The sequence below is a fragment of the Pantherophis guttatus genome, chromosome 3 (genome assembly GCF_059756535.1).
Source record: "Pantherophis guttatus breed Tessera chromosome 3, ASM5975653v1, whole genome shotgun sequence".
NCBI classification, from domain to species: Eukaryota; Metazoa; Chordata; class Lepidosauria; order Squamata; family Colubridae; genus Pantherophis; species Pantherophis guttatus.
Window position 1 is genome coordinate 150,404,262 of NC_142065.1, and position 24,632 is coordinate 150,428,893.

Here is a 24,632-nt window from a genome sequence, read left to right on the forward strand (position 1 = left end):
AATGTCCTCTCTCTCTCTCTTTAAACCCTTCAGTACCATGTCAGCTGGCAGAGTCCGAACGAAGAAAAAGATCACCACTTTAGATCAAGCACCTGATAATCTTCCATTGAGAAGTTCTGGGAGACAGGTACTGTATGTCTTTCTAAATATATAAATGAAATGGAAATGGTAATCACTTAAATCTTCTTTATATTTAGCATACATTTGCATTTCTGATGCATTTCCCCTCATTCCCCGTATTTGTCTGTGTATCTGTTGCCTACTGCTCTACTGCTATCCAGCTGTTGGAAAAGTGAGGACTTGTAGTAGATTCAGAATGCTGAATTCATATAGTTGTATGTTGCATGGATAGCAATGTGTATGCAAAGCAACCCTCTGCTGCTACCATTATCTCCCAAATAAATAGAGGGCAGAAGGCCAGGCAACAATTATGGATGGAAGGGGCAAGAGAAATTATTTCATCTCCACCCTTGCATTAGATACAATAAGATAGATAAAGTAACCTTTATTGTCATTTTTTACTGTGAGCATACTGAGAAACAAAAATGAAATTCTGTTGCCTGATCTCCAAAAGAAAGTATATATCTACTCATACATATACATAACACACATATATACATGTTATATGCATACATACTATATATACCCCCCCCACACACACACATTAATCACTGACCATTTTGAATACGTAGCAGAAAGAGAAAATATTGGATTCTCTGGCGGCTCTAATGTTTGAACAGAGTTTTAAGTAGCTGAGACTCCTATTAAGGTTATTTCTTCAATGTATATCTCTGCATTAGAATCTTAAGCATTTGAATCTTAGTTGCCCCTATTGTGTGATGCTATTTAAAAATTAAGCTTCTTTTCAGTTGGAATATTGAAGCAGTTTATAGCATTAAAAGATATCTAGCCCCCACCATTAAAATAAATAACATCATAGTTGCAGACTAGGCTGTTTCCTATCTGGAATACTGTCTATGGAGATTCTCAATCACCCATGTCATGGTTGTCCCAAAGATGCTTTTCAAAAGGCAACTGGACTTACTTTCTTTTTTTTCTTTTGAAAACATTTTGCTTCTCATCCAAGAAGCTTCTTCAGTTCTGACTGAATGGTAAAGAATAGAAAGATTTATATTGTTTGTAGTCATCTGGTCGTTAGACTCGTTAAGTCTCTGAGAATCATTGGGGCCACTTGGGGATTTATCTATACCCTCAGGGTCACCTAAATCAGAGTGCAAACAGGTGTGGAACCTTCTACTGAAAGGACTGTGCTGTAGACCAGGTATCCCCAATCTCTGGGCTACAGCCTATTACTGGGCTGCTGCCCATTTGTCACTGGGTCACATGAGGGCCGGTGGGCATGTGTGTGCTGGTGCAAAACTCCACTCGCACGAGTATCACTGGCACTTGCAGTCCCACTCGTGTGCATGCGCCTGCCCCTCCCACAAAACCATCGCCTATTTTCCCGCCTCACCCCACTCTGGGCTGCCAACCCGGAAAGATTGAGGAATTCTGTTGCAGACAAGGGATAGATGAAATAAGAAGTGAAACATTTTAAAGGAAAAAACCATGGAAATCCGGTTGCCTTTTGACCTTTGTGACATCTGGAATATTGCTTTCTTGAGGGGGGGCTTGGCTCCTTTTTCCTTCTGAGAACTAGTTACGATTTTTGGATTATTAGGCTGCTATTTATTATTGCTTTACTCAAAGTAAGTCACACTGTATACACAACATTACCAAGTCTTGACAGGTTTTTATATATATATATATATATATTTCTTCTGTGCCCAGCTACTCATGCAGCATTTCCATACCAATACAGGCAGTTGCAAACAGGGATGCAGGAGAAATCAAGGTTGTCATCATATGTGGAGGTAAACAGACAGGGCAACCACACACGTTTCTTTAGTCACAAAGTTCTCTGTGTCACATTAGGTGAGGAGGAAGGCAGCAGAGGCAGCTGAGGAGGATGAAGAAATATCAGAGAAGAAATACCGGAAATGTGAAAAAGCCGGGTGTACTGCAACTTGCCCAGTCTGCTTTGCTAGTGCTGCCGAAAGGTTTGGGTTTATTTATTTAGTATTCATTTTTATTTGTAAAATTTATTGGCCATTCATTTTACCGTGGAGTAACCTTGGGCGGCTTACTTTATTAAAAAGATGTACAAAACTAGATGATATAAATGAAATACTATAAAGTTCCAAATTACTGAGCCCTAACTGCAAAGACGGGGAGGGAGGGAGTAGGATGAGAAGGGGGCAATGTGAAGACTCTCCATTGGAGCTCCAAACCAACTCCCAGAGCTAGGTTTTTAAGATCTCGTGGCAGATCAGGAGGCTTGGAGCTAACCTCACTCCAGGGAGCAAATGTTCCAGAGGGCAGGTGCAGTGGTAGAGAAGGCCCTTGTCCTGGATCATGCCAGCCAGAATACCCTGGCCAATGGGGCCCACAGCATGGCTCCTCTGCCAGCATAGGTGGGACAGGTCAATCCCAGTGGGATGAAACGGTCTGTTGTGGCCAGCCAGTGGCCAACAAAGCTGACAGCATATTCAGACAGTGAGGAGGTTGGGGAGGAGCGTGGGCCAGTCCTGGAGTCTGGGGAAGGATCGGACAATGGCTTGTGAGTCAGAGACAGAGAGGGGGCCAAGGCCATCTGGTAGTTCTTGCTGCCTCTGGAGTCTCCGGAGTCTGACATCAGCAAGGCAGAAGAACAGCATGAGCCTGTTCTCAGTGTGCACATGTGCAGAGCTGCCAGGAGACAGGAACAATTAAGGAAACAGGATTGACTTGGGAGAAATGCTTGGAGATGATTGGCCCCTCCCATAAGACATAAAAGAGAAGTGAACGGGACGTGAACTTTTGCAAGAAGCAATTAGTTCATCTGGCCGATTCAAGATTTGAAATTTCTGTTTGTGACTCTGTGCCAAGTTTGGCCTTGCCCTGCATCTGGAAATTGGCTCTTTGGCAGCGTTCCACGTGAGATAGGTGGGTGTTGATAACCTTCCTCTGAAAGACAGTTTATCAAGCCTTGTGGACTGTATATGAAAGTAATTTACAGCCATATGAATTAAAGAGGTTTGCCGAGACTAAGTTTGTACTGTTTAATTTCTAAGGAAGCCTAGATCAGAACACGGTCTCTCAAGTAGCCTGAACCCATGGGTGAGTCTCTTTCTTCTTCCACTCCAACACCTCCCCCCCCACCCCCCAGTCTTCTCAGGTCCTCAGCAACAGCTCTTCAATGTGCTTTGCTCATTAGTTTGACTTTGCTTTGTTTATTCTCAATTAAGTAAAGCCAATGTAAGATTGACCTAACTTGTTTTCCTTGGGTTTTAGAAGGTTGGAATAGTTTTCTATATTCTCAACACAGGGATTTGCAACATTTTTAGTTTGGTGGCTGCCTGTAATGGAATGTAGGAAAGAGGTTGGTAGACAGGGCAAAGAGATGCTACTTAGGGAAACAGGCAGATAAGAGACATCATAGCCTATAACTGGAGAGTGGGAAGGGCAAGAGGCTCAGAAGGAACCCTCCCTAGTTTCTAAAGTTGTAAATGAGATGGCAAGAGAATTGTACTTTCAGATTTGGAAGTTTCTGTTAATATAGCTTTATATTAAGATAGAATTGGCTTATCTGGTTGTGCCTCCTGTCTCGTCTATCTAGTAGGGCCAAAACTGCCATTTTATATGTAAATCCCACTGTTGAAATCTTGTGGTATTTTGCCAAGATATATATTAAAAAATTGTTCATAAGATTTTAATGATCTTAGTTAGGAGTTGTTCTTTGCTTCTAAATGGTTTAACAATTGTAAAGTCTCTGGGAGTTTGGCAGGATATAAATTTAAATAACAACAACAACAACAATAATAATAAAATTTCATCATTTTTAATTCAGGAATTTTCATTTTATTTTTCTGTTCATTTTATTATTATATGCCAAGGAAAGAAAAAAAAAAAGGGGGAAAAAACAAAGTTCACCTGCCCTCTATTCTAAAACTAGACTGTAAAGTACAGTTATTATATTGCTATTGCCCAGAAATCATTTCAATAAAATTAATCTTGTTTATGCATTCATGTCAAGTTATATAATTAAATTATTAATAGTTAATTCGTTTTTGTTTAACTATAGGAAAAAGGGGAAATCAAGCAAATAACACACAGTCCAAATTTCAAAGCAATCTTTCATTTGTCATTCATTACACAATGACTTGAAAAACACAGCTCTGCTTCTATGTCAAAATGTAGATGAGTTCTTCAAATCATTTTGTAATTGATGATAAATGGGTATCCTTCCAGGCCATAAGTCAAGGACTACCCATACAGGAAATGGTTTTGAATCTGCCATACATGTGTGTTATACAGCTCCTGTTCATGACTTTTATTTCAAGTATGAATAAATTGAAGTGCTTCATTGATGGTTAATGTAAAAAGCAATCTGAAACTCTAGAGTGCAGGTGTTAAATGATGTGTCGCATGATGTCATGTGACATATTGCAGTGTTTTTTGCCTTTGCGGAGCTGGGATGGGTGTGTCCTGCATTTGTTGGATCCTGGCCCATGGGCCGCCAGTTTGACACCCCTGCTCTAGAGCAAAGCATATCATCTTAGTAAACAGAGTTTTTAAATATTTTCTGTTTTAGGTGTGCTAAAAATGGCTATACGTCAAGGTGGTATCATCTGTCCTGCGGGGAACATTTCTGTAATGAATGTTTTGATCATTACTACAGAAGGTAATCTTATTTATAAGAGTTTATACTCTGAAATGACTTCATTCCAGTAGCACATATCCTGTAGTCATTAGCAGTTTAAAACAAGAAAATAAATAAGACTTACAAGACTTCACTCCTTGGAAGTGAACCACACTGAGTTTAGTGGGATCTATTCCCAGGTGAGCAAATTTTGGGATTGTCTATTATCCATAGTTCTGTGCTTTGCCCATTTGGATTTGATTTTTAATAAAGAGATTAAAGAGATTAAATATGCGCCCCACTCCCCCGTGCATGCGTGCACGTCCCCCGCATGCGCCCTGGCCCTGCACATACACAGCAGAGACCCAAAGACCAGCTAGGAGGCACGCGCATATGCGTGGTGGAGCTGGGTTGAGGTGACAGCTGGCATGCCTGCAGAGAGGGCTCTGCGTGCCACCTGTGGCATGCGTGCCATAGGTTTGTCATCACAGTACTAGGAAGTCCAGTTTTGCTGGCTGATGGTTGAAGTTGGACACAACCCAAGATTTAGTTGGAAGAAAAAAATCTAATAGAGGAATCATTGTGTAGATTTAGATATCCATTATTGCAGGGGATGTAATTCAAAGCAACCCCTGGATTAACCAACATAGCATTGCAATGAAATATTTGTTAGAATCTTTGCTTAGTTTTGCCTCAGCAAGTGGAAATACCTGAGTGGCCTTGTTTGGACTCACAAGCTAAGTAGGGTCAGGTCTGGTTTGGCTGGGAGATCCCCAGTTACAGTCTTGAACAGAGTCAAAATGAAAATAAAATGCCAGAAGACAGCAATAGCAAAGTTATTTTGTGTTACTATTAAGAAAATTAAATAGATCTTTCTGTAAAGTCACTAGAAATCTGTCTTGATGTGGAGACTTTAATTTTTTCCTGTTTACTTATGGGAAAACCCTGAGTGGTATGGTGGCCTAGAGGTGGAGCTCTCACAATCAGGAGGCTGTGAGTTTGATCTTAGGTAGAGGCAGCTATTTCTCTCTGGGCACAATGAAAATATATCTACTGAACAAAAAGCTTCGCATTGGCGACAGGAAGGGCATCCGGCCATTAAACACTGCTAGCTCCATTCAGTTGCCCAGACTCCACCCTGCAAGGGATTATGCAGTTGTTAAAAGAAGATGATGATGACTTATGGGAAAACCCTGCTGACTATAGTCCTATTATTTTAATGACTGCCTTTTTTCATTAATATTGCCCATTTAGATAAACTACAGAAATCTTAGTCTGCTTATTCTTTATACTCATCATTTACTTTTTCTATTTTTGTTAGTCATAAAGATGGTTATGAAAAATACACCGCGTGGAAAAGGATCTGGACCAGTAATGGAAAAAGTGAACCCAGTCCAAAAGCTTTTATGGCCGATCAACAGCTTCCTTACTGGGTAACAGCTTTTTTGTTTATAATGATGCATCTTTATAAATAATAAATAACCAAGCACATTTTTCATTTTTTAAATTACACCTTGATTGCAAGGTGTAAAGAAAAACTTGATGACACCTAATCGATTCTCAGTAGCCCTTTCTGATACAAGTGCTGTGCTGTAGATTTTGAGTTCTTATAGTGAAAAATCAGAATAGGTAACTCATTCAATGAATTAGAACATGTAAAAGGGGTTGGATAGACACTGTCTGCATACATATATTTGGTGTCACCATAATCCTACAGTGCCTTAGAATTTTGCCATTGGATAAAATAACATTCTGAAAAAATTAATTTGTTTAAGATCCCCATATTGCCTTGAGCTCTCAGAAGAAAGGGCAGGGAATTTACTCAGCCCTTACTCAGGGCTTGACTCCAAGACGTCTTCATGGAAAGCATGAGGTCTGCTGGATATTTTGTGCCTGCTTTATATTGTTCTCTCTTGAAGCTTCAAGTAGTTTCCAGCAATATTTCTGAAACAAAGTGGCTAAATGTAATTAAAGTTCATTTGAACTTTCTGAACCAATTTCATTGCCTACATTTGTAATTCTTAAAATGTCATTTATTAACCCCATAGGTTCAGTGCACAAAGGCGGAGTGTGGGAAGTGGCGTCAGTTGACAAAGGAAATTCAACTTACCTCACAAATAGCCAAAGCATATCGCTGTGGCATGAAACTGAACAATTCTGCTAAGGTACTTCAACATCCATTTGCATTGGAATAGGCTGGTGGCTTGGTTGTTTCTACTTCTACCCCAGCTATACAGTTCTTTTGTGTACGTAGATGGCAATGGACTATATATGGATCTGATGCTCAGTGGCTCCATAAACAGTTGTGTTGTTGCATCTCTTCATACTCGCTAACCATTCATACCAATGACTTCACAGGTGCAGCTCCTGTAGTTTGCACTAAAGTAGTAATTGCCAATTCTTTTTTTGTTGTTGTTGTAGCATCAGATATCTCTTGAGGGTCTCTGGGAGATCTACGTTACTAACAGGCACATGACTTAATGTGTATTTTAGGGGAGGTTCACAGATTAAATCAGAAATTAATTTAATTTTACAAAAGGAAAAACCGAGAGATTTTAGTGTTCCTTTTGGAAATCTTGTAAATGTTGGGGTGCCAAAGTCTTGTGAGATTTTAACGATCACCCACTATTAAGGCCGCTGTAAGAAATTATGTTGGCACTTGTTCCAGGGAGGACCATCTGTGGCACAGCAGTTGTTTTTGAGTGTAATTATTGATTTGTTTTTTGCTTGTCAAAGGCAAGTGTTTCTGTTTAAAAATGCTGTCCTTCTAAAGAAAACGCTTCCCATGTCTTAGGAAAACAAAACCCTCCACTGTCACTGCGTTATTTTATTTACCAGCTGAGCTCATTATTTCTGGACTGTCAGACTCTCCGTAGCTTTGCCAACTTCTTATCAGTAAGCTACGTGTTTCCGTATCCACCCACATTCCTTCACTTGCTCTCACACTCACTCTTTCCTTTGTTCTCTTTCCAGCAAGGTCCGGCTGACATAGCCGGCAAGAATTACTTTCAAAAATGTAACAATTAACTTTTTTAGTTAGTGAGGTGTTTTATTTTCTTTATAACAAATAAATGAGTTTTATTAGAAACCTTTCTCGCGTTTCTTTTCAGATTATTGCAACAAGGATAAGCCTCGATTCATCTACTCTAAACCAGGGTAATTAGTCCCAGAGCCAAACATGGGATTAATAAATGCCCTGACATCCACACCCTTAACTTTGAGTGTCAGGTGCAATGTTGTGTGATATTGGACATCAGCAATACCTTTGCTTCAGTCACAGAATATTATCCAACTTTTAAAAAAGCTGCTTCATTTACAGTGCTGGTCAGAATGGCATTTTATTCTAGCTGGAAAGATTCAGGCTTCTTATATTTATTCCAGGTGGAAGGCTCAGACCAGTGCGCCATGCCTGAGGATCTGGTAAGCAATGCCTGTGTTATTAAAATGGATCGATTAATAGAGGCTGCAGCCTTAGCCATGAATACATGACGTGGTCAAACAATTCTACAGGTAGTCCTCGACTTACAACCACCATTGAACCTAAAAATTCTGTTGTTAAATGAGACATGCGTTGAGTGAGTTCTGCCCCATTTTACGACTTTTCTTGCAACAGTTGTTAAGTGAATCACTGGAGTTGATAAGTTAGTAACACGGTGATTAAGGGACTCAGGCTTCCCCATTGACTTTGCTTGTCAGAAGGTGGCAAAAGGGGGAATCACATGACCGCGGGACATTGCAACCTTCATAAATATGAATCAATTGCCAAGCATCTGAATTTTGATCACATGACCAAAGGTCGTAAGTGTGAAAAACAGTCATAAGTCACATTTTTCAGTGCAGTTGTAGCTTCGAACAGTCACTAAATAAACTGTTATAAGTCGAGGACTTAGAACTGATCACTTTTTGAGAATGCAGAGCTATTGAATTAAAGAGATGTGGTTAGTATTCTTGTTCTATATCTGCATGTTATTTCTGTTCTAGAAAGGTCAGAGTGGAGCACTTTTACCTTCCCAACAAAGTCTTAGCTCTTGGACCTTTCATACAGATGATTATATGTTATTTGCTAATTAGCTCAACTAGTTCTAACCGTCTCGAATGAGTAATCTATACACCTTAAGACATATTTAGAGACAGTGGTGGGATTCAAAATTTTTTACTACCAGTTGTGTGGGTGTGGCTTGGTGGGCATGGCATGGCTGGTGGGCATGGCAGGGAAAGGATACTATAAAATCTCCATTCCCACCCAACTCCAGGGGAAGGTTACTGCAAAATCTCCATTCCCACCCCACTCCAGGGGAAGGATACTGTAAAATCTCCATTCCCTCCCCACTCCAGGGGAAGGTTACTGCAAAATCCCCATTCCCATCCCACTCTAGGGGAAGGATATTGCAAAATCCCCATTCTCTCCCAATCAGCTGGGACTTGGGAGGCAGAGAATAGATGGGGGCAGGGCCAGTTAGATGTGATATTTACTGGTTCTCCGAACTACTCAAAATTTCCGCTACCGGTTCTCCAGAACCGGTCAGAACCTGCTGAAACCCACCTCTGTTTAGAGAGCTTTCCTTGCACTGATAGAATTGGCAGATGTATGTATATATGTATGTTACTGGCTATGTGTAAAAAGCTGGCATATAGAATGCCTAAGAAATCTATAGAATATATGACAGTTTTAGGCAAATATGAAATGTCTGCATTATTTTAATATGCTATTTACTTTCCCTAGGCATTGTTTATAATACTTAGGCGTTATGCAGAATGCAAGAACTATTTAGGCAAAGGTTGAAAAGAGAATCATGAAAAGGGTTAGGGTTGGAGTTACTCCTAACTCTAACCCTATATTGAAAAGATGTATATTAAAATGAAAGAAGAAATGCAAAGTAAAGTACAGGACTTTCTTACTGAAAAAAAAAACACAAGAAAAAACTACCAGTATTGACCTATGTTGCAATAAGGAAGGCTAGAATGGGATTTTAGTGGGAGTATTTTGTATTTTGTCACTTCGCCTTTTGACATTGCATAAAATCCCAGGAGAAGTCTTAGAGGAGATCAACCCTGACTGCTCTTTAGAAGGCCTGAAGATGAAACTCAAATACTTTGGCCACCTAATGGGAAGGAAGGACTCACTGGAGAAGAGCCTAATGCTGGGAATGATTGAGGGCAAAAGAAGAAGGGGACGACAGAGAACGAGGTGGCTGGATGGAGTCACTGAAAGGATGGTAGAGGACAGGAAGGCCTGGAGGAACATTGTCCATGGGATCGCGAAGGGTCGGATATGACTTCGCAACTAACAACAACAACAACAACAATCATACTTTGACATCCCACTTTTGGCATTCTTTAGATTTCCTAGGCATTCTATAAAATGCCTAATTTCACACACTGATGATTACATACCTACATATATAATTATATACTCAAACATACATACGTCCAGTTTATTTTCTGATGTGAAATTCAATCAGGATTGAGAAATAATACTGGGGATGGGGAAGAAACTTGATCTGTTGTCAAGATTTTTCTTCTTGACTTTTGCTCTAATGCTTCTTTTTAGAGAGTTGCTGAAGTTTCAGATCATTGGTGGTATTCCATGCTTATCCTTCCTCCCCTATTGAAGGACAGCGTAGCTGCTCCACTACTGTCTGCATACTACCCAGACTGTGTGGGCATGAGTCCCTCTTGTACTAGTACTCAACGATCGGTTAGTGAATCCAGTCCGATGAAAATGGAGAACTTAAAGACTCCACCTTCCATAGCTGGTAAGCCAGGATTTCTTCTCTGTCCTCCCTTAAATACTCTGTATTTAGAATTGAATTATGACTGATAGGCATTAGGCAGCTGTAGGTTCAAGCAGATTTATTCTCCCAGTGATCAGTCAACACTGCCATTGTGTGTTTTCCATTCCATTTGATCTTGTTTTTTTGTGGCTATAGTTGTGAACATTTCTGGCATTGCAGAAATATTATACTATCTTTACTGAATGAAAACTTACTTCTATTCTATGGGCGATTGATTCTTTCTTGTGTTTTAGGGATGAACAAATACTTCCAGCCTTTCTATCAGCCCAATGAATGCGGTAAAGCCTTGTGTGTAAGGCCAGACGTCATGGAATTAGATGAACTCTATGAGTTTCCAGAATATTCCCGGGATCCCACCATGTACCTAGCGCTGCGAAATCTCATTCTGGCCTTGTGGTACACAAACTGCAAAGTACGTTTTACGCATTCTCAAAAGCTTGATCAAGTAACACCAGTTTAATATTTTGATAACTTTTTTTTTTTAATTTGATTTATATGCCGCCCTTCTCCAGAGACTCAGGGCGGCGTACAGTGCGTTAAGCAATAGCCTTCATACTTTTGTATATTTTATACAAAGTCAGCTTATTGCCCCCACAAACTGGGTCCTCAATTTACCTACCTTAGAAAGGATGGAAGGCTGAGTCAACCTTGAGCCTGACAAGATTCGAACTTACTTTAATTGCAGACAGCTGGTGTTAAATTACAGTGCCTTGTCTGCAGAGCTATCCAGGCTCCCTGGATAACTTTGTGGGACTGTGAAACTTTTTTGTCCATGCCATCACCTTCTTAGTGATTGTTCCTGGCTCTGAAACTTCTTGTGAGGAAGATCAAGCTAATTCTCCTTCCTTTGTGCTTCGTTCACTAGACCCAAAGGTTTTTATCTAAAAGTTTTTCACTTGTTACTTTATTGATTTATTCATGAAGTTTATATGGTGCACATATTTCTTTTAGAAAAGGAAATACAGGATTGCAAAGTACTATTTTCTGAAGCATGTGTTTTCCACTCATTCTGATAATCTCACTTTATATACTCGGATAATTTCTTCACATGAAAGCTACATCACAACGTTCCTCAATCTGATATCCTCCACATGTGTGGAAGTTATGATTCCTACAACTCAGGGGTGAAATGTAAAATTTGTTACTACTGGTTCTGTGGGAGTGGCTAGGTGGGGGGGGGTGGTAATGTGACTGGGTAGGCGTGGCCAACTTTTTTTTAAAAAAAACTTTTCAAAGCATTTTTTCTAATGCTTTGAAAAGCCTCTGCCGATCAGGCAACTCAGCTGGGATCGTCAGAGAGGCTTTTTAAAAAATACCTCTCTGCCAATCAGGCAACTCAGCTGGGATCGTCAGAGACTTTTCAAAGCATTTTTTTTACCACCTCTTCGGCCAAGAGGTTGCAGAAAAAAATCATTTGAAAAGCCTCTGACGATCCCAGCTGAGCTGCACGATCATCAGAGGCTTTTTTTTTACTTTTAAAAGCATTTTTTCGTCGGAAGAGGTTGTAGAAAAAATGCTTTTAAAAGAAAAAAAAAGCCTCTGATGATCGTGCAGCTCAGCTGGGCATGGGGGTGGGGGGCGGGGTGCAGGGATTTTTGCTACTGGTTCTCCGAACCACCCACCGCCATTGCTACCGGATCGGGTGATCCAGTCCGAACGGGGAGCATTTTACCCCTGCTACAACTTCAAGTAATGCTTTATACTTCAACTACTTTGGAAGACATCACGTCTACAGTTGGTCTATTGCATAGATATGCAACCCATGGCTTACAAACCGCAAGAAAGTTTTCTGTGTATCTCCAGGATAGGTTGAACCAAAATTTTGTTTCCCAGGGAAGGGAAATGGGGATTGTAAGAGAGAAAAAAAGGTGCTTTAAGTCATGCACAATCTTAAGGAATTGATTCCATTTCTTGAAAACATCCAGAATCGGGCTAATTTCCCTTGCTCCAAAAATCAGGAAACATTGGTTCCATCTAGTTGGTAATGTCATTATTATGCAGTAAAACTGTTGAGTGTGTTATAGGATTCTTTGTCATTATTTTTCAGAAGTATAGATAATTATAAGCCAGTATTCCTCGGTTGCAAGACAATTTAGTGCATGGTTTGAGTTGAATCTGCTTCATGACTCTTTTTCTCATTTTGGGTTTGGTTTTCTTCCCTCAATCTACAGGAACCTCTAACCCCTCAGAAATGTACTCATCACATAATTGTTCGAGGACTTGTACGCATTCGCTGTGTTCGGGAGACAGAACGAATTCTTCATTTTATGACCAGGAAAGGTCTGATTAATACAGGAGTTTTGTCAGTTAATCGAGCCCAAGCCCTGCTTCCCAAAGACTACCACAATGTAAGTCTTTTAAAATTTAGTATATCATTAAGTTGGTTATGTTTCAGAATATTCTGAAAGTACAGAAACATCCCCACAAAGATTTTCAAAGTAAAAAATATGTTTCTGGTATGTTCTTAGTTTAGGAAATCCTTGACTTAATGACCACAATTGAGCCCAACATAAATGAACTGTTTTAAGTTGAGGACTATCTGTATTAATTCTCTAGTTGGCAATAGTTCGCTTCAGTGGGAATATTATCTTTATATTTTATCCAACTTGTATGAAGTCTTATAAGGTCTATTTGACTAGCTTTAGAGAAATAGTATTTGTAATAGATCCTTTTTTCCTTTAATGCAGAAATCTGTCATTGTGGTTGGAGCTGGCCCAGCAGGATTAGCAGCTGCACGACAACTTCAAAACTTTGGAATTAAAGTAAGACCTGATCATATAAATCAAGATACTGTAATACTGTTGTCTTATGGCATCATTTTATTACATTCCAATAACTTGAACATGAACCTTTGCAATCCAGAAAGTATTCTAGTGAATTATTCCATTGCACAGTTAGAAGCAGAGTTAGTATCTAGTTGGAGAGACTAAAGATTAAGATGACTTTAAAGTTATTATAGTGTGATTTCATTATGTAACATAGAGTTTAGCCAGACAGTTGACTTCTTACACTTTCCTTCTTTAAGAAAAAATTCATATGAGTATGTCTCTGCTTAACACTTCAAGAGCCTATATTCAGCAATATCAATATCACTTAGACTTATATACTGCTTCATAAAGCTTTACAATCCTCTCTAAGCGGTTTACAGAGTCAGCATATTGTCCCCAACAATCTGGGTCCTCAGTTTATCCACCTCGGGAAGGATGGAAGGTTGAGTCAAACCTTGAGCCTGTCAGAATCGAACTCATGGCAGTCAGCAGAATTAGTCTGCAATACTGCATTCTAACCACTGCGCCACCACGGCTTTAGGTCTCATCTCACTTTTTGTAATTATATCAAAAGCTTGCTTAACAATCCACATAATTAGATAATACTCTTCTATCCTCTTGATGACTCTGGGAAGTTATACTAACTGCTTAAAAAAACCCATTGAGAGTAAAGTGCTTCTTACCACCTCCATTACCTTGTTTGTATATTACAGGTCCTTGTGCTGGAAGCAAAGAATAGAATTGGCGGGCGAGTCTGGGACGATAAGACTTTCAAGGGGATCATTGTGGGAAAAGGAGCTCAGATTGTGAATGGCTGTATCAACAATCCTATAGCACTAATGTGTGAGCAAGTGGGTTGCACTTTTGAAGATGACACATTGCAGATAACAAGCTTAGTATATATTGATCCCTGTAAATGTACATCTCTATTTTGGATACATTTTACAAGGATTTTTGTGTTCCACTTGAGAATTTGGTCTGAAGGTGTTCTAATTGTAGGTTTATTGGGAAGCTTGGAAATGTTTATTTAGTTTTATCACTTGGAAAAGAGCAAGGATTTGTCTAAAGCACAGGTGTCAAACTTGATCGTGTCCTGTAAATCGCGACAATTTTTGCAGAGCTGGAGTGTGTGGTCTATGTGTGACACATCCGGCCCGTGGGCCGCCAGTTTGACATTTAACTGGTCTAAAGGTTTGTTTAAAGGAATAGGAGATGAGGAGGTAAATACAATTCTTAAGAGCAAATCATATTTTAAAAATTTAGGATTTGCTATTAAGCTACAGTTAACAATAGCACTTAGACTTATACTACCCCCAACAATCAGGGTCCTCATTTTAACTGATGTTGGGAGGATGGAAGGCTGAGTCAACCTTGAGCCGGTCAGGATCGAACTCCTGGCAATCGGCAGAATTAGCCTGCAATACTGCTGTCAAACCCCGGTGGGAGTCTGCCATACCTGGGGGAAGGGGAACTGCATTCTGGCTACTGTGCTACCGTGGCTCCTCTGTATCCAAAGTTTCTTCCTGCATCATGTATTTAACTTTATAATGGATTATGTCACTCTTGCAGTAAACAACAGACAATTCTTTTTCAATGAATAATCCTTGTCATTTAGAATGGTTATCCTTCATGACACATGAAAGGCTTACAAATACTTTATGATAAATTAAATAATTGTTTCAGAAATAGAAAACTCTCAAGATTTCAAAAGTTTCCTTAGTTTTTGTTTGCTGCCTGTTTTGGTACCATTCTGATTACTTGTCTTTAAAATACCGATAAATATTTTGTTACAATAGCTGTTGGTTGGGATTATTGTGTATTGCTACCAATGAAAATGAAGTTTGAATTACTCACATGCTTCCATCTTTAAAATTTCTTTTTCTAAAGTTGGGCATTAAAATGCACAAAATTGGAGAGAAGTGTGACTTGATCCAAGAAGGTGGAAGGATAACTGATCCTGCAATAGATAAGCGCATGGATTTTCATTTCAATTCTATCCTTGATGTTGTGGCAAATTGGAGAAAAGATAAAAGTCAACATCAAGATATTCCTCTTGGAGGTAAGAAAGAATCATGAAAGACGAAAATAGTGCAACAATGGCAGCTGAATGCTTCTATGGCAGCATAGAATACTTCTATGGCAGCATCCATAGAAATATGTATTTGTTGTGTATTAGCTTGTCTAATTTATACGTTTGCATAATCACTTGGAACTCATGAATTGGGCCAGTTTGAAGCCTAGCTAGATGTACATGGTTTATTGAATGAGGATAGTTTGTCAGGTTTATACAATGTACCAATGGGAAAAAAAACCAAAATATTTTTAATGTCCAGAATACAAGCTTGGTCATGTGTTGCTCATTGAGGAGAACATAAAAATGGTCTCTTCTTCAAACTTTTTTTATTCATCATTTGCATGTATGAACAGCTGAAACTCAACCAGTCCAGTTGTTAAGAGGTTTCATTGAATTATTGCATTGCTAGGAAGATATACAACATTTGTAAGTGCAGAATTTGTAAGTGCACCTTTGTGCGGGATCTGGGTGAATTGTAACAAGTAACTTGAACCTGAAAATAAGCAAAGTTTTGTATTTATTACGTTTGCTATAGCCTTATGTTCACTATATTAACACATGAATGCGTATTGGTGGAGGTAGTTGTCTCTGTTGGTGACCTGTAGATCTGCATGTAAAATGCTACCATAAAGTGGTCACTAGATAAGACCTGAGAGTTTTTAAATTCTGTTATAAATATCAGGTTAGTGAGTTTAACTCTTTTTGAAATGTCTGCAATTTAAGTGTTCAAATTTGTTACATTTTGACTGTAGAAAGAAAAGTATGTCTGTGTGTATGGATTTTATTTAAATACATGTGCTAGATTGTTGCTGAAATGACGGGACACTGAGATAAATGAATATTTTTACTAACTGTTGAATTGTTTTAAAACATTTGCAGATAAAATTCAGGAAATCTATAAAGTTTTTATTCAGGAATCTGGTATCCAGTTCAATGAACTAGAGGAAAAAGTGCTCCAGTTCCATGTTAGCAATTTAGAATATGCCTGTGGCAGTAACCTCCATGAAGTGAGTGGAAATACTTTTCTTATAATGACTGAACAATATGGTTAAAATATGTTTTGTCTATTGTCATAACAATGTATCCAGATCCATATTTTCTTATTAAGCAGACATGTTTCACATTATAAATGTTTCAGAGCTTTAATTAATGTGGGACTGCTAACCAACTGATTCTAATTCTACATCCTGAAAGAAAATTATAAGATGATTGGATGGGGAAAGTTAATGAACTAGCCTCCCAGAGTTTAGTAGACAGTAGAATTCATTTTACGTGACTGCAAAATTATGGCAAGTGCAAATTTCATCCCTTGCAAAAAAGGGAGATGAGATGATAGGCCAGGTCATTGTATCTGCCCTGCTGAAAACCCACATCAAACTATCTTCTTCTCCTTGAACGTCAACTGTTCCTTGTAGAGGAATGACTATTGGTGGCTGAGTATGGGGGTGTTTTCCTTCTTTCTGCATGTTTTTCCTTTCATTGTCAGCCTTGCTTGGTGGCAGGGCCTCTTTCTCTCTCTGTCTTAATTTGCAAATTGCCCTTCGTTGGCTACATACAAATTACTCTGGGAGCCTCTGTGGGTGAAAAGGATAAAAATGCTTCAAAAAACAGTACTGCTTGTTGGAAGGTTTTTTTTTTAAATTTCATGCTCAAATAAAGCTGGAAAAAGGTAACTGGCTTGCAGTGTTAAATGTGCTAAGTGCTAGCTTGCAAGAAGGGATGGTATAGCTGCAACCTAACACAATTAGCCTTTCACATATAGGACAGTCAGGAGAATGAGGAGATTTCTTTATGTACATGGGAAAAGAAAATATGCTAAAAAGAGTTAACTTGAATTGCAACTGAATGAAGAATTCTTTTGCCACATAGGTTTCTGCACGGTCTTGGGATCATAATGAATTTTTTGCGCAGTTTTCTGGTGACCACACCTTATTGAGTTCAGGATACTCAGCCCTAATGGAAAAATTAGCCGAAGGCCTGGATATTCGGTTAAATGTTCCAGTAAGTATCGAAACATGGAGGAATAGTTTTCCTTGCTTTGTCATTGAGTATTTCATCTCGCTGATGTTCCGTTTAGTTCTGTCTGAATTATAATATATACACAAATTTTCCAAACTGCTTGTATGGATGCCCAACTTAAAATACATTTTGAAAGAAATATAAATAGGGCTTCATATAGCCTATTTTAAATGTATACTAGACCTTTTAATAGTCTACAGCAGTGATGATGAACGTATTAAAGTGTGTATCAAAGGTGACATCACCATGATGTTTTGGATGGGAAGTCAGCATTCATCAACACTTGATAACTATTCTCAAAAGCACAGTCCATTCTTTGGAATTGTTGAGGCTGCATGAGAATGAGTGAGAATTCATGCAGCCTCTGGACACTCCAGAAGTTGCACAGGAGTCTCCAAAAATCGTGTGAGAATGGGGCATGTTTTGTTAGGTTTGCAGAGGTTGCAGAAGAGCATTCTCAGAAGCTACTTTAGGGACAAAGGCCTTGTGCGACCCAGAGCAGCCTCAGATAGGTTACCCAAAAATAAGTGGCACATGGCAGATCCTGGGAACTGCAGAAACAGTATGAGGTGGCCTTTTGATGACAGCTGTGGCACTAGAGCTGAAATTGAGGGCCAGGCCTCTACTACAAGACCTCTACTTTGAGACCCAGGCCCTGTCGCACAACAGGGTGAGTGCCCGTCTTCGCCTGGCTCCTGCCCACATAGCAGTTTGAAAGTATGCAAATGCGAGTAGATGAATAGCTACCACTTCCATGGAGAGGAAACAGTGCTCCGCGATGTCATGCTGACCACATGACTGCGGAAATGTCTTTGGACAGTGCTGGCTCAATGGCCTTGAAATGAATGTGAGTGCTGCCCCCTATAGTCAGCAACGATTAGCAGAGTAAAATCCACAAGGACTCTTCCTTTTCCTTTCCTCTACTTCAGGTCCAGCCTCGATGTTGCCATTGAGTGCCGCTGTTCAGGGTGGCCTAGATGGGGGAGAGGGGAGGAGACAGAGAATAGTTTCCTTTGTTCATATATGTGCATATGTGTGACATGCCAACAGAGTCAAATTTGGCATTTTCTGAATTTTTGACATGCCAAGCTGCATTCACTCTGTATTCATTCCTATAGTCAACTTATAGATGCTGCTTGCCTTTACAACCTCAAACCAAACTAGCTTGTTAGCTCTCTTCTTCCACCTTGTTCCAAATTCCAACTCTGACTTTTCTCAGTGCCGCTCCATCATTTAAAATTCTGCTGATTCATCAGAAATAGCATTTGTTTTTGCAGCATCTGAATCACGTATGTTCAACATACGTTATACTAGATCCAGATCCTTTTCTTGTACTTCTGCTAAATCAGGTCTTCCCTGTATTGTTCTTGTGCTTTTTGCTGAAAATATTCCTGCTTCTTGATGGACAATGTTTCAGCTTCTTTAATGTCAACTGAAATATATAAGGAACTCTGGTCTACTTGTGTTAATTAATGTCTTAATGCGGTACAAATAAGTATTTTACAATTTCCTTTTCATTCTTAAAAGGTCTGTCGCATTGATTACTCAGGAGAAGAGGTGAAAGTGACCACAAAGGATGGAACTTTGTGGACAGCACAAAAGGTGATCTCTTATTTTGGGGGGTTGAAGTCTAGAACAGGCTGGCCCATGTTGGAGTGTGCAACCTTTTTCAGCATTGGAGAACACTTATTTTGTTATTACTGTACTTTTGCCTTTGACAGCTGAAGATGGCATGTTTGATGTCATGAGATTTTCATACTGGGTGGGGAGCCAACAGTGTGCCTCTGATTTATGACCTGGGCTTTTGAGAAATGTTTTCGCAAGAAGCAGAAAATATGCACTACAGCTTTTAATATCTATTGTGTTTCAAAATCCTGCAACCTGCCCTCACAAATGTAAACCATAGTTCAGAAGTGGGAAAACTCAGACTGGTAGGCCAACCCATTCTGTGGCTTCCCTTTTATTTTCATGACTCTTAATTTCTTAGTCCAATTCTGCATCCTCTTTCTAATCTTTGGGTGGTATTTAGAAACACCTCTTGGGATTGGTGAAGTAGTGCTAGGGCATTTGAGATTGTGCAGTTTCAGATACACATATGGGCTCAGTGGCATTGAAAAGCTCTCTGTTAAGTGTTCTGCCTTGGTCGTCCATTAACTGAGTCTCTTTCAAAGCAGTTCTGTCCGGTTACTTCCAAATTAAAAAACTTCAGCATTAAGATTATAGGACAGCTTTCCCCAGTGTGATGTCTTCAAGATGTGTGGACCTCAATTTCCAGTGAGCAAGCTGTTGAAATTTCAGTACAGAAAATCTATGGATGCAAAGGTTAGAGAAGATCACAGGGCAATAGGAGACATTGCATGAAAATTACACAGAAAATAATTCAGAAGTAAATAATATCAATTAGACGTCCTCTTTGGATCTGTTTCGGGTTCTGCTCTATCAATAGAGGGAAGGTTGAATATTATTTGGTTTTTGGGAGGGAAAGGCAGTTGAAATGCTTGCTTGTATCCTTGAATTACAAGGAGTTGAAAGAACGAAGAGCAAGAAAAGTTTCCTTGATGGACTGTGTCTTTGAATTGTTTTAAAAGAGGAAGAGAATATTTATTGTCTTAGATAGGTGGTTTCCTACTTAACATGTTTTTCTGCATTATTATCATGACATTGTTTCTTTCTGGATTTGATCAGATTTATTGCTGGAAAAAAGCTGCTGAAATTTTTTCTTTAAAGTACTTCTTTAAAGTTGGCTCAATCATTTTTTCCTGTGTTTTATTTCCCTTTTTAAATATAGAAACAAATCTATTGAATATACTGGGTTAAATTATTTTAATATAATGTAGCGATAGATTAATCAGTTTACGTCTGGTCAGTGTTAGTTTCACATGTATTTATTTCCTTATAAATCCCTTCTGTGCCATTTCCCCAATCCTGCAAATTAAAAATAAAAATCAAGGAAGCTATTTCAAAGAATATTTCTAACAAATTTCAACTGTATAAAACTTTATCTTTCTAGATTTTTTATCAAATGTTGCTTAAACTATACTTTTTAATTTTTATCGATATTGAAAATTTTGAGATAGAATAATGTATAACTACCATGAGAATGGTATATAGAATGGTATATAGAGTCGGGAACGACTAGCACATATGTGCGAGGGGAGCCTTTACCTTTACCTTTTTACCATGAGAAAGATCCATTGGTAGCCAATTAAATTATTAATTTAAATGTGGAAAAAAATAATATTGCAAGATACGGTTTATTACATTCTTATTTGCACATTAACCCAGCAAAGTGTAAATTAGAACATTTGGAAATATGGGGTCCTTTAGCATTCTATTATAATATTTTTCTCTCCAAAGGTTCTAGTTGCTGTACCTTTAACTATTCTTCAAAAACCAGCAATTCAGTTCAATCCAGCTTTATCAGATAGAAAAATGAAAGCTATCAACAGTTTAGGAACTGGAGTAATTGAGAAGGTAAGAGTTTGTTTTTTGTCATAAAAAGTAGAATACAAAGAGCAAATATTTGCAGGGAATGTTTTCCAATAGAAATGTGTAGAGGCCAGTGAAGGCCTTCCAAGTCTGTGCTGTAGAGAATTTATTATTTGAATACTGATACAGGTTCATATACTTGTATTAATATTTCTGGCAAAGGGTCCTAAAACTAATCTTGAGTCCCTATGGCAGGGGTCCAGCCAGCATGCTGGAGAATTCTGGGAGTTGAAGTCCTCAAGTCTTAAAGCTGCCAAGTTTGAAGACCTCTGCCCTATTGACTCCTTCATAACATTTTTAGAAATTATGTTCTTTACATAATCTGGTTTAGACAAGGTTATTCCAGTAAAAATGGATGTCATATGTATATATTCATAAAAAATAACCCATAGTAGGAGGATACCCCTTTATTTGTCAAAACCAGTCTTTTGAGACTTCTTGACATCATTAGTTGGGTTAGTTTGGATGAGAGAAAAATCTTTGAAAGTAGTGGCTTGATGTTATGCCCCCTATAACGGGAACTATGTTTATGGAAAGAGATGGATTTTACTTTCTACTGCTAAATACTAAACTTATGCAGGATGACAACCCATGTGAGCAAAGAGGGTAAATACTGCTTTTTTGTTTAGATTGCACTACAGTTTCCTTACAGATTCTGGGAGAGCAAAATTCAAGGAGCTGATTACTTTGGCCATATTCCACCTAATTCAAGTAAACGTGGACTCTTCAGTGTTTTCTACGACATGGACCCACAGGTATCCAGTATCTTCCTATTCTTCTGATTTGGAAAAAAATGATTACCTTCGGAATACCTTTCCTCTTGGAATTTAATGTAAATTGGCATTTTTCCAATATATATATAATATCTCACTCCTTTACAATACATTTTATGCTAAGAATATTTGGCAATTTTGACTTTTGTCATCTGAATGTGTTTTGTTGTTAAGACAAGCATAAAAAAAACTCAGTACTACAATTATTTTGCACTGGCACATGTTCTAAGTAGTTCAGTTTTATGGGCTGGCCAGCATTCAGAGATTGTTAAAGGGAGCCACCAGTAAAGGAAACAATAGCTGATCCTTCCTTTATGTTTTCAGCGTAAATGCAGTGTTCTAATGTCTGTAATAACTGGAGATGCTGTGCGAGCAATAAGGAACTTAGATGACAAGGAAGTGCTGCAACAGTGCATGGCCGTGCTTCGGGAATTGTTTAAGGAACAGGTCAGTTTCTTTCTCAGAGAGAACAACATTCATTCCAGACAGATGGAAAGCAGAGACTTCCCAGGACTTTTTAAAAAAATCAGGGATGGTGAATTTATTATATGATGTCATTTTCTAAATGTTTATTAAATTTATTTGATCTGTCTACATGACTTGAATTTAAAATTGTGCATATTTTTAGCACATTAGGGAAAAGAGCATTTTACCTAGTACGTATGTATATACACACACACATACAGACACAAACTACAAGTCCAACCTAATTTGAGATGTTGTGTGTAGCACTATCATGGATGCCTAAGAAACCGAAATTTGCAGGAAATGACTGAAGGAGTGACTGATTGATTGAATTTGCTAGGTTATATATTGTGCGTTTCACAAAGCCAAAATCTGTGAATTCATGCATCATAACTATAACAAGAATACTCTAGTTGTTTCCTGTATTTTGTATTGAATGAAGAATCACCTCAGAACACATAATTAATGAAGTCTGCTTTGCTTAATTATTCACGGGACAATTATGCATTTTTATGTTTTAACAAGATGTTAAAACATTCAATATACATTTTAAACAAGTGTCTAGTTTTGGACACATGTTGTCATTTTATTGCTATTAATTTTGCTTATCTTTGCAATTCAGGAAGTGCCAGATCCAGTCAAATATTTCATTACAAGGTGGAGCAAAGACCCTTGGATCCAAATGGCGTATAGTTTTGTAAAGACAGGGGGCAGCGGTGAAGCATATGATATACTTGCTGAAGACATACAGGGAAAAATCTTCTTTGCTGGAGAGGTGAAATCTCAAATTACATTTTTTTTAAAAAATACAGCTTTGTTCAAATCAAAACCAAGTTTGAAAAGACTAAAAACATATTCGCCCTTTGAATAGGCTGTAAAAGGATTTCTGAAATTATTATCCTTGAACAATTGGGACTGGAATTAGTTGCTAAGCAATGCAGTCATAAAAGTGGTCTAGAAGAACCTTTTGTATTTCTCTCAAAATATATACTCTGAAACTTTTTTTATTTTAAACAGGCCACAAATCGGCACTTTCCGCAGACAGTTACAGGAGCCTACTTGAGTGGTGTTCGAGAAGCAAGCAAAATATCAGCGTTTTGAATACTAGTTTACATTTTAAAACAAATCCTAAATCCACGTGGTGCTCAAATTTGTGAAGACAAAAATGATTTCATTGTTTATGCCTTGAAGATGCACTTCACACACTTCATCCCTTATTTTTTCACTAGGAAGTCTGTATTATGAAAGGTGGAATTGTAATGAGCCTTAAATAGTGGTAGATGGACTGTCAAATAGCTCATAATGAATGTTTCTTCAAAAGGATAGTAGGTTTCTCCAATCATGTATAGGGTGAAAAAAAAAGTCTAAGAAATGGTTAGACATGCAAACAGCCTTTGGTACCATTCAATTATATAGTACGCATAAACAACCATAACATTCATTACTGACCTGCAGAAAATAATATAAAAAGAACTTCTGTATGAAACTAGTATTTGCTCATCATGTAAATGGCCTAATAAAAATATGTGGACATTTCCTTTCTGTGCACTTAGTTTTAATAATTAGAACTTTAATTAAAGAAATATAATGGAAGTAGGCAACTCTGAAATTTTTTTGGGGGGGGGCTTAAAATTGGGATACGTTTGTTTTTGAAAAGTTAAATGATGTGACATCATCCAGAAGCAAATTTAAGATGATGTAATAACATGTACAGTGACAATTTCAGTATGCCAGCATCAACACCTTTTCTTTATTTTTCAAAAACATTGCTTAGATGTATTTAAAAACCTTTTGCTGCAAACATGCAATATGCAATATTTTCTAAATATATAATGGAAGCTCCATTGCTGGAGATTTTCAAGAAACATTGCACAACCATTTGTCTGAGATGGTATTATGACTCCTGCCTTGGGCAGGAGGGTTGACTAGAAGACCTCCAGGGTCCCTTCCAGCCTTGTGATTCTATGAAGACTTGAAGAGTAACCTGATTTACACAGTAGAGGATATACTGGAAAAGAATTACTGTTTTAAAATAGACAAGTTTTGACATTGTAAATTTTACTAAATTAAATGGACTATAATAATGAAAACATGTATATAAAGAAAAACAAAATAAACATGATTTCTGGAAATTTTCTCTGATCTAAAATGTTCAAATTATGTGACTCTTCATCTAAAGCAGTTTAGCTGGGTTTTTTTTTTTTACCTAAACTTATTTTCTTTGGTACTTATTAACCTTTTTATGCGAAGTTTTTAACAAATAACAAATGGTATTACCAAATAAAGGAAACACATCTTAAACCCAAATGATATATCCTGTTTTCCCCAAAATAAGACATCCCCTGATAATAAGCCCAATTGGGCTTTTGAGTGCATGGCAATAAGGCCAAGCGCTTATTTCAAGGTTAAAAAAAATATAAGACAGGGTCTTATTTTGGGGGAAACGCAGTAATGTGGAGCATTTACAGACATCTGTAGGTATTTTATTGTCATTAATGTGGAACTCCTGCCTTAAATATTGAATCACTGTATAAATTGTTTTTACAAGGAAAGATCGGATATGAATAT

General features: G+C 38.2%; 1 protein-coding gene across 4 annotated transcripts in view; it reads left to right on the plus strand.

The window, feature by feature from the left end:
* The window catches only part of KDM1B (lysine demethylase 1B), a 27,420-nt gene extending 3,224 nt beyond the window's left edge, over positions 1-24,196 (plus strand). For 2 of the 4 annotated variants that reach the window (XM_034429232.2, XM_034429233.3), the window contains exons 3-22: positions 34-127; positions 1,936-2,060; positions 4,634-4,723; positions 6,003-6,114; positions 6,730-6,846; positions 8,063-8,101; positions 10,233-10,437; positions 10,710-10,888; positions 12,648-12,824; positions 13,164-13,238; positions 13,958-14,095; positions 15,132-15,303; positions 16,198-16,325; positions 17,188-17,319; positions 18,865-18,939; positions 20,695-20,811; positions 21,456-21,581; positions 21,924-22,046; positions 22,687-22,839; positions 23,082-24,196. In XM_034429232.2, coding sequence (XP_034285123.1) covers positions 38-127; positions 1,936-2,060; positions 4,634-4,723; positions 6,003-6,114; positions 6,730-6,846; positions 8,063-8,101; positions 10,233-10,437; positions 10,710-10,888; positions 12,648-12,824; positions 13,164-13,238; positions 13,958-14,095; positions 15,132-15,303; positions 16,198-16,325; positions 17,188-17,319; positions 18,865-18,939; positions 20,695-20,811; positions 21,456-21,581; positions 21,924-22,046; positions 22,687-22,839; positions 23,082-23,165 — 2,457 coding nt within the window. In that variant the 5' untranslated portion in view covers positions 34-37 and the 3' untranslated portion in view covers positions 23,166-24,196. Of the gene's footprint in view, positions 1-24; positions 128-1,935; positions 2,061-4,633; positions 4,724-6,002; positions 6,115-6,729; positions 6,847-8,062; positions 8,102-10,232; positions 10,438-10,709; positions 10,889-12,647; positions 12,825-13,163; positions 13,239-13,957; positions 14,096-15,131; positions 15,304-16,197; positions 16,326-17,187; positions 17,320-18,864; positions 18,940-20,694; positions 20,812-21,455; positions 21,582-21,923; positions 22,047-22,686; positions 22,840-23,081 lie in introns of all 4 variants that reach the window. The other 2 variants (XM_087890349.1, XM_034429235.2) reach the window with 2 other exon arrangements.
* The last annotated feature ends 436 nt before the right edge of the window (positions 24,197-24,632 follow it).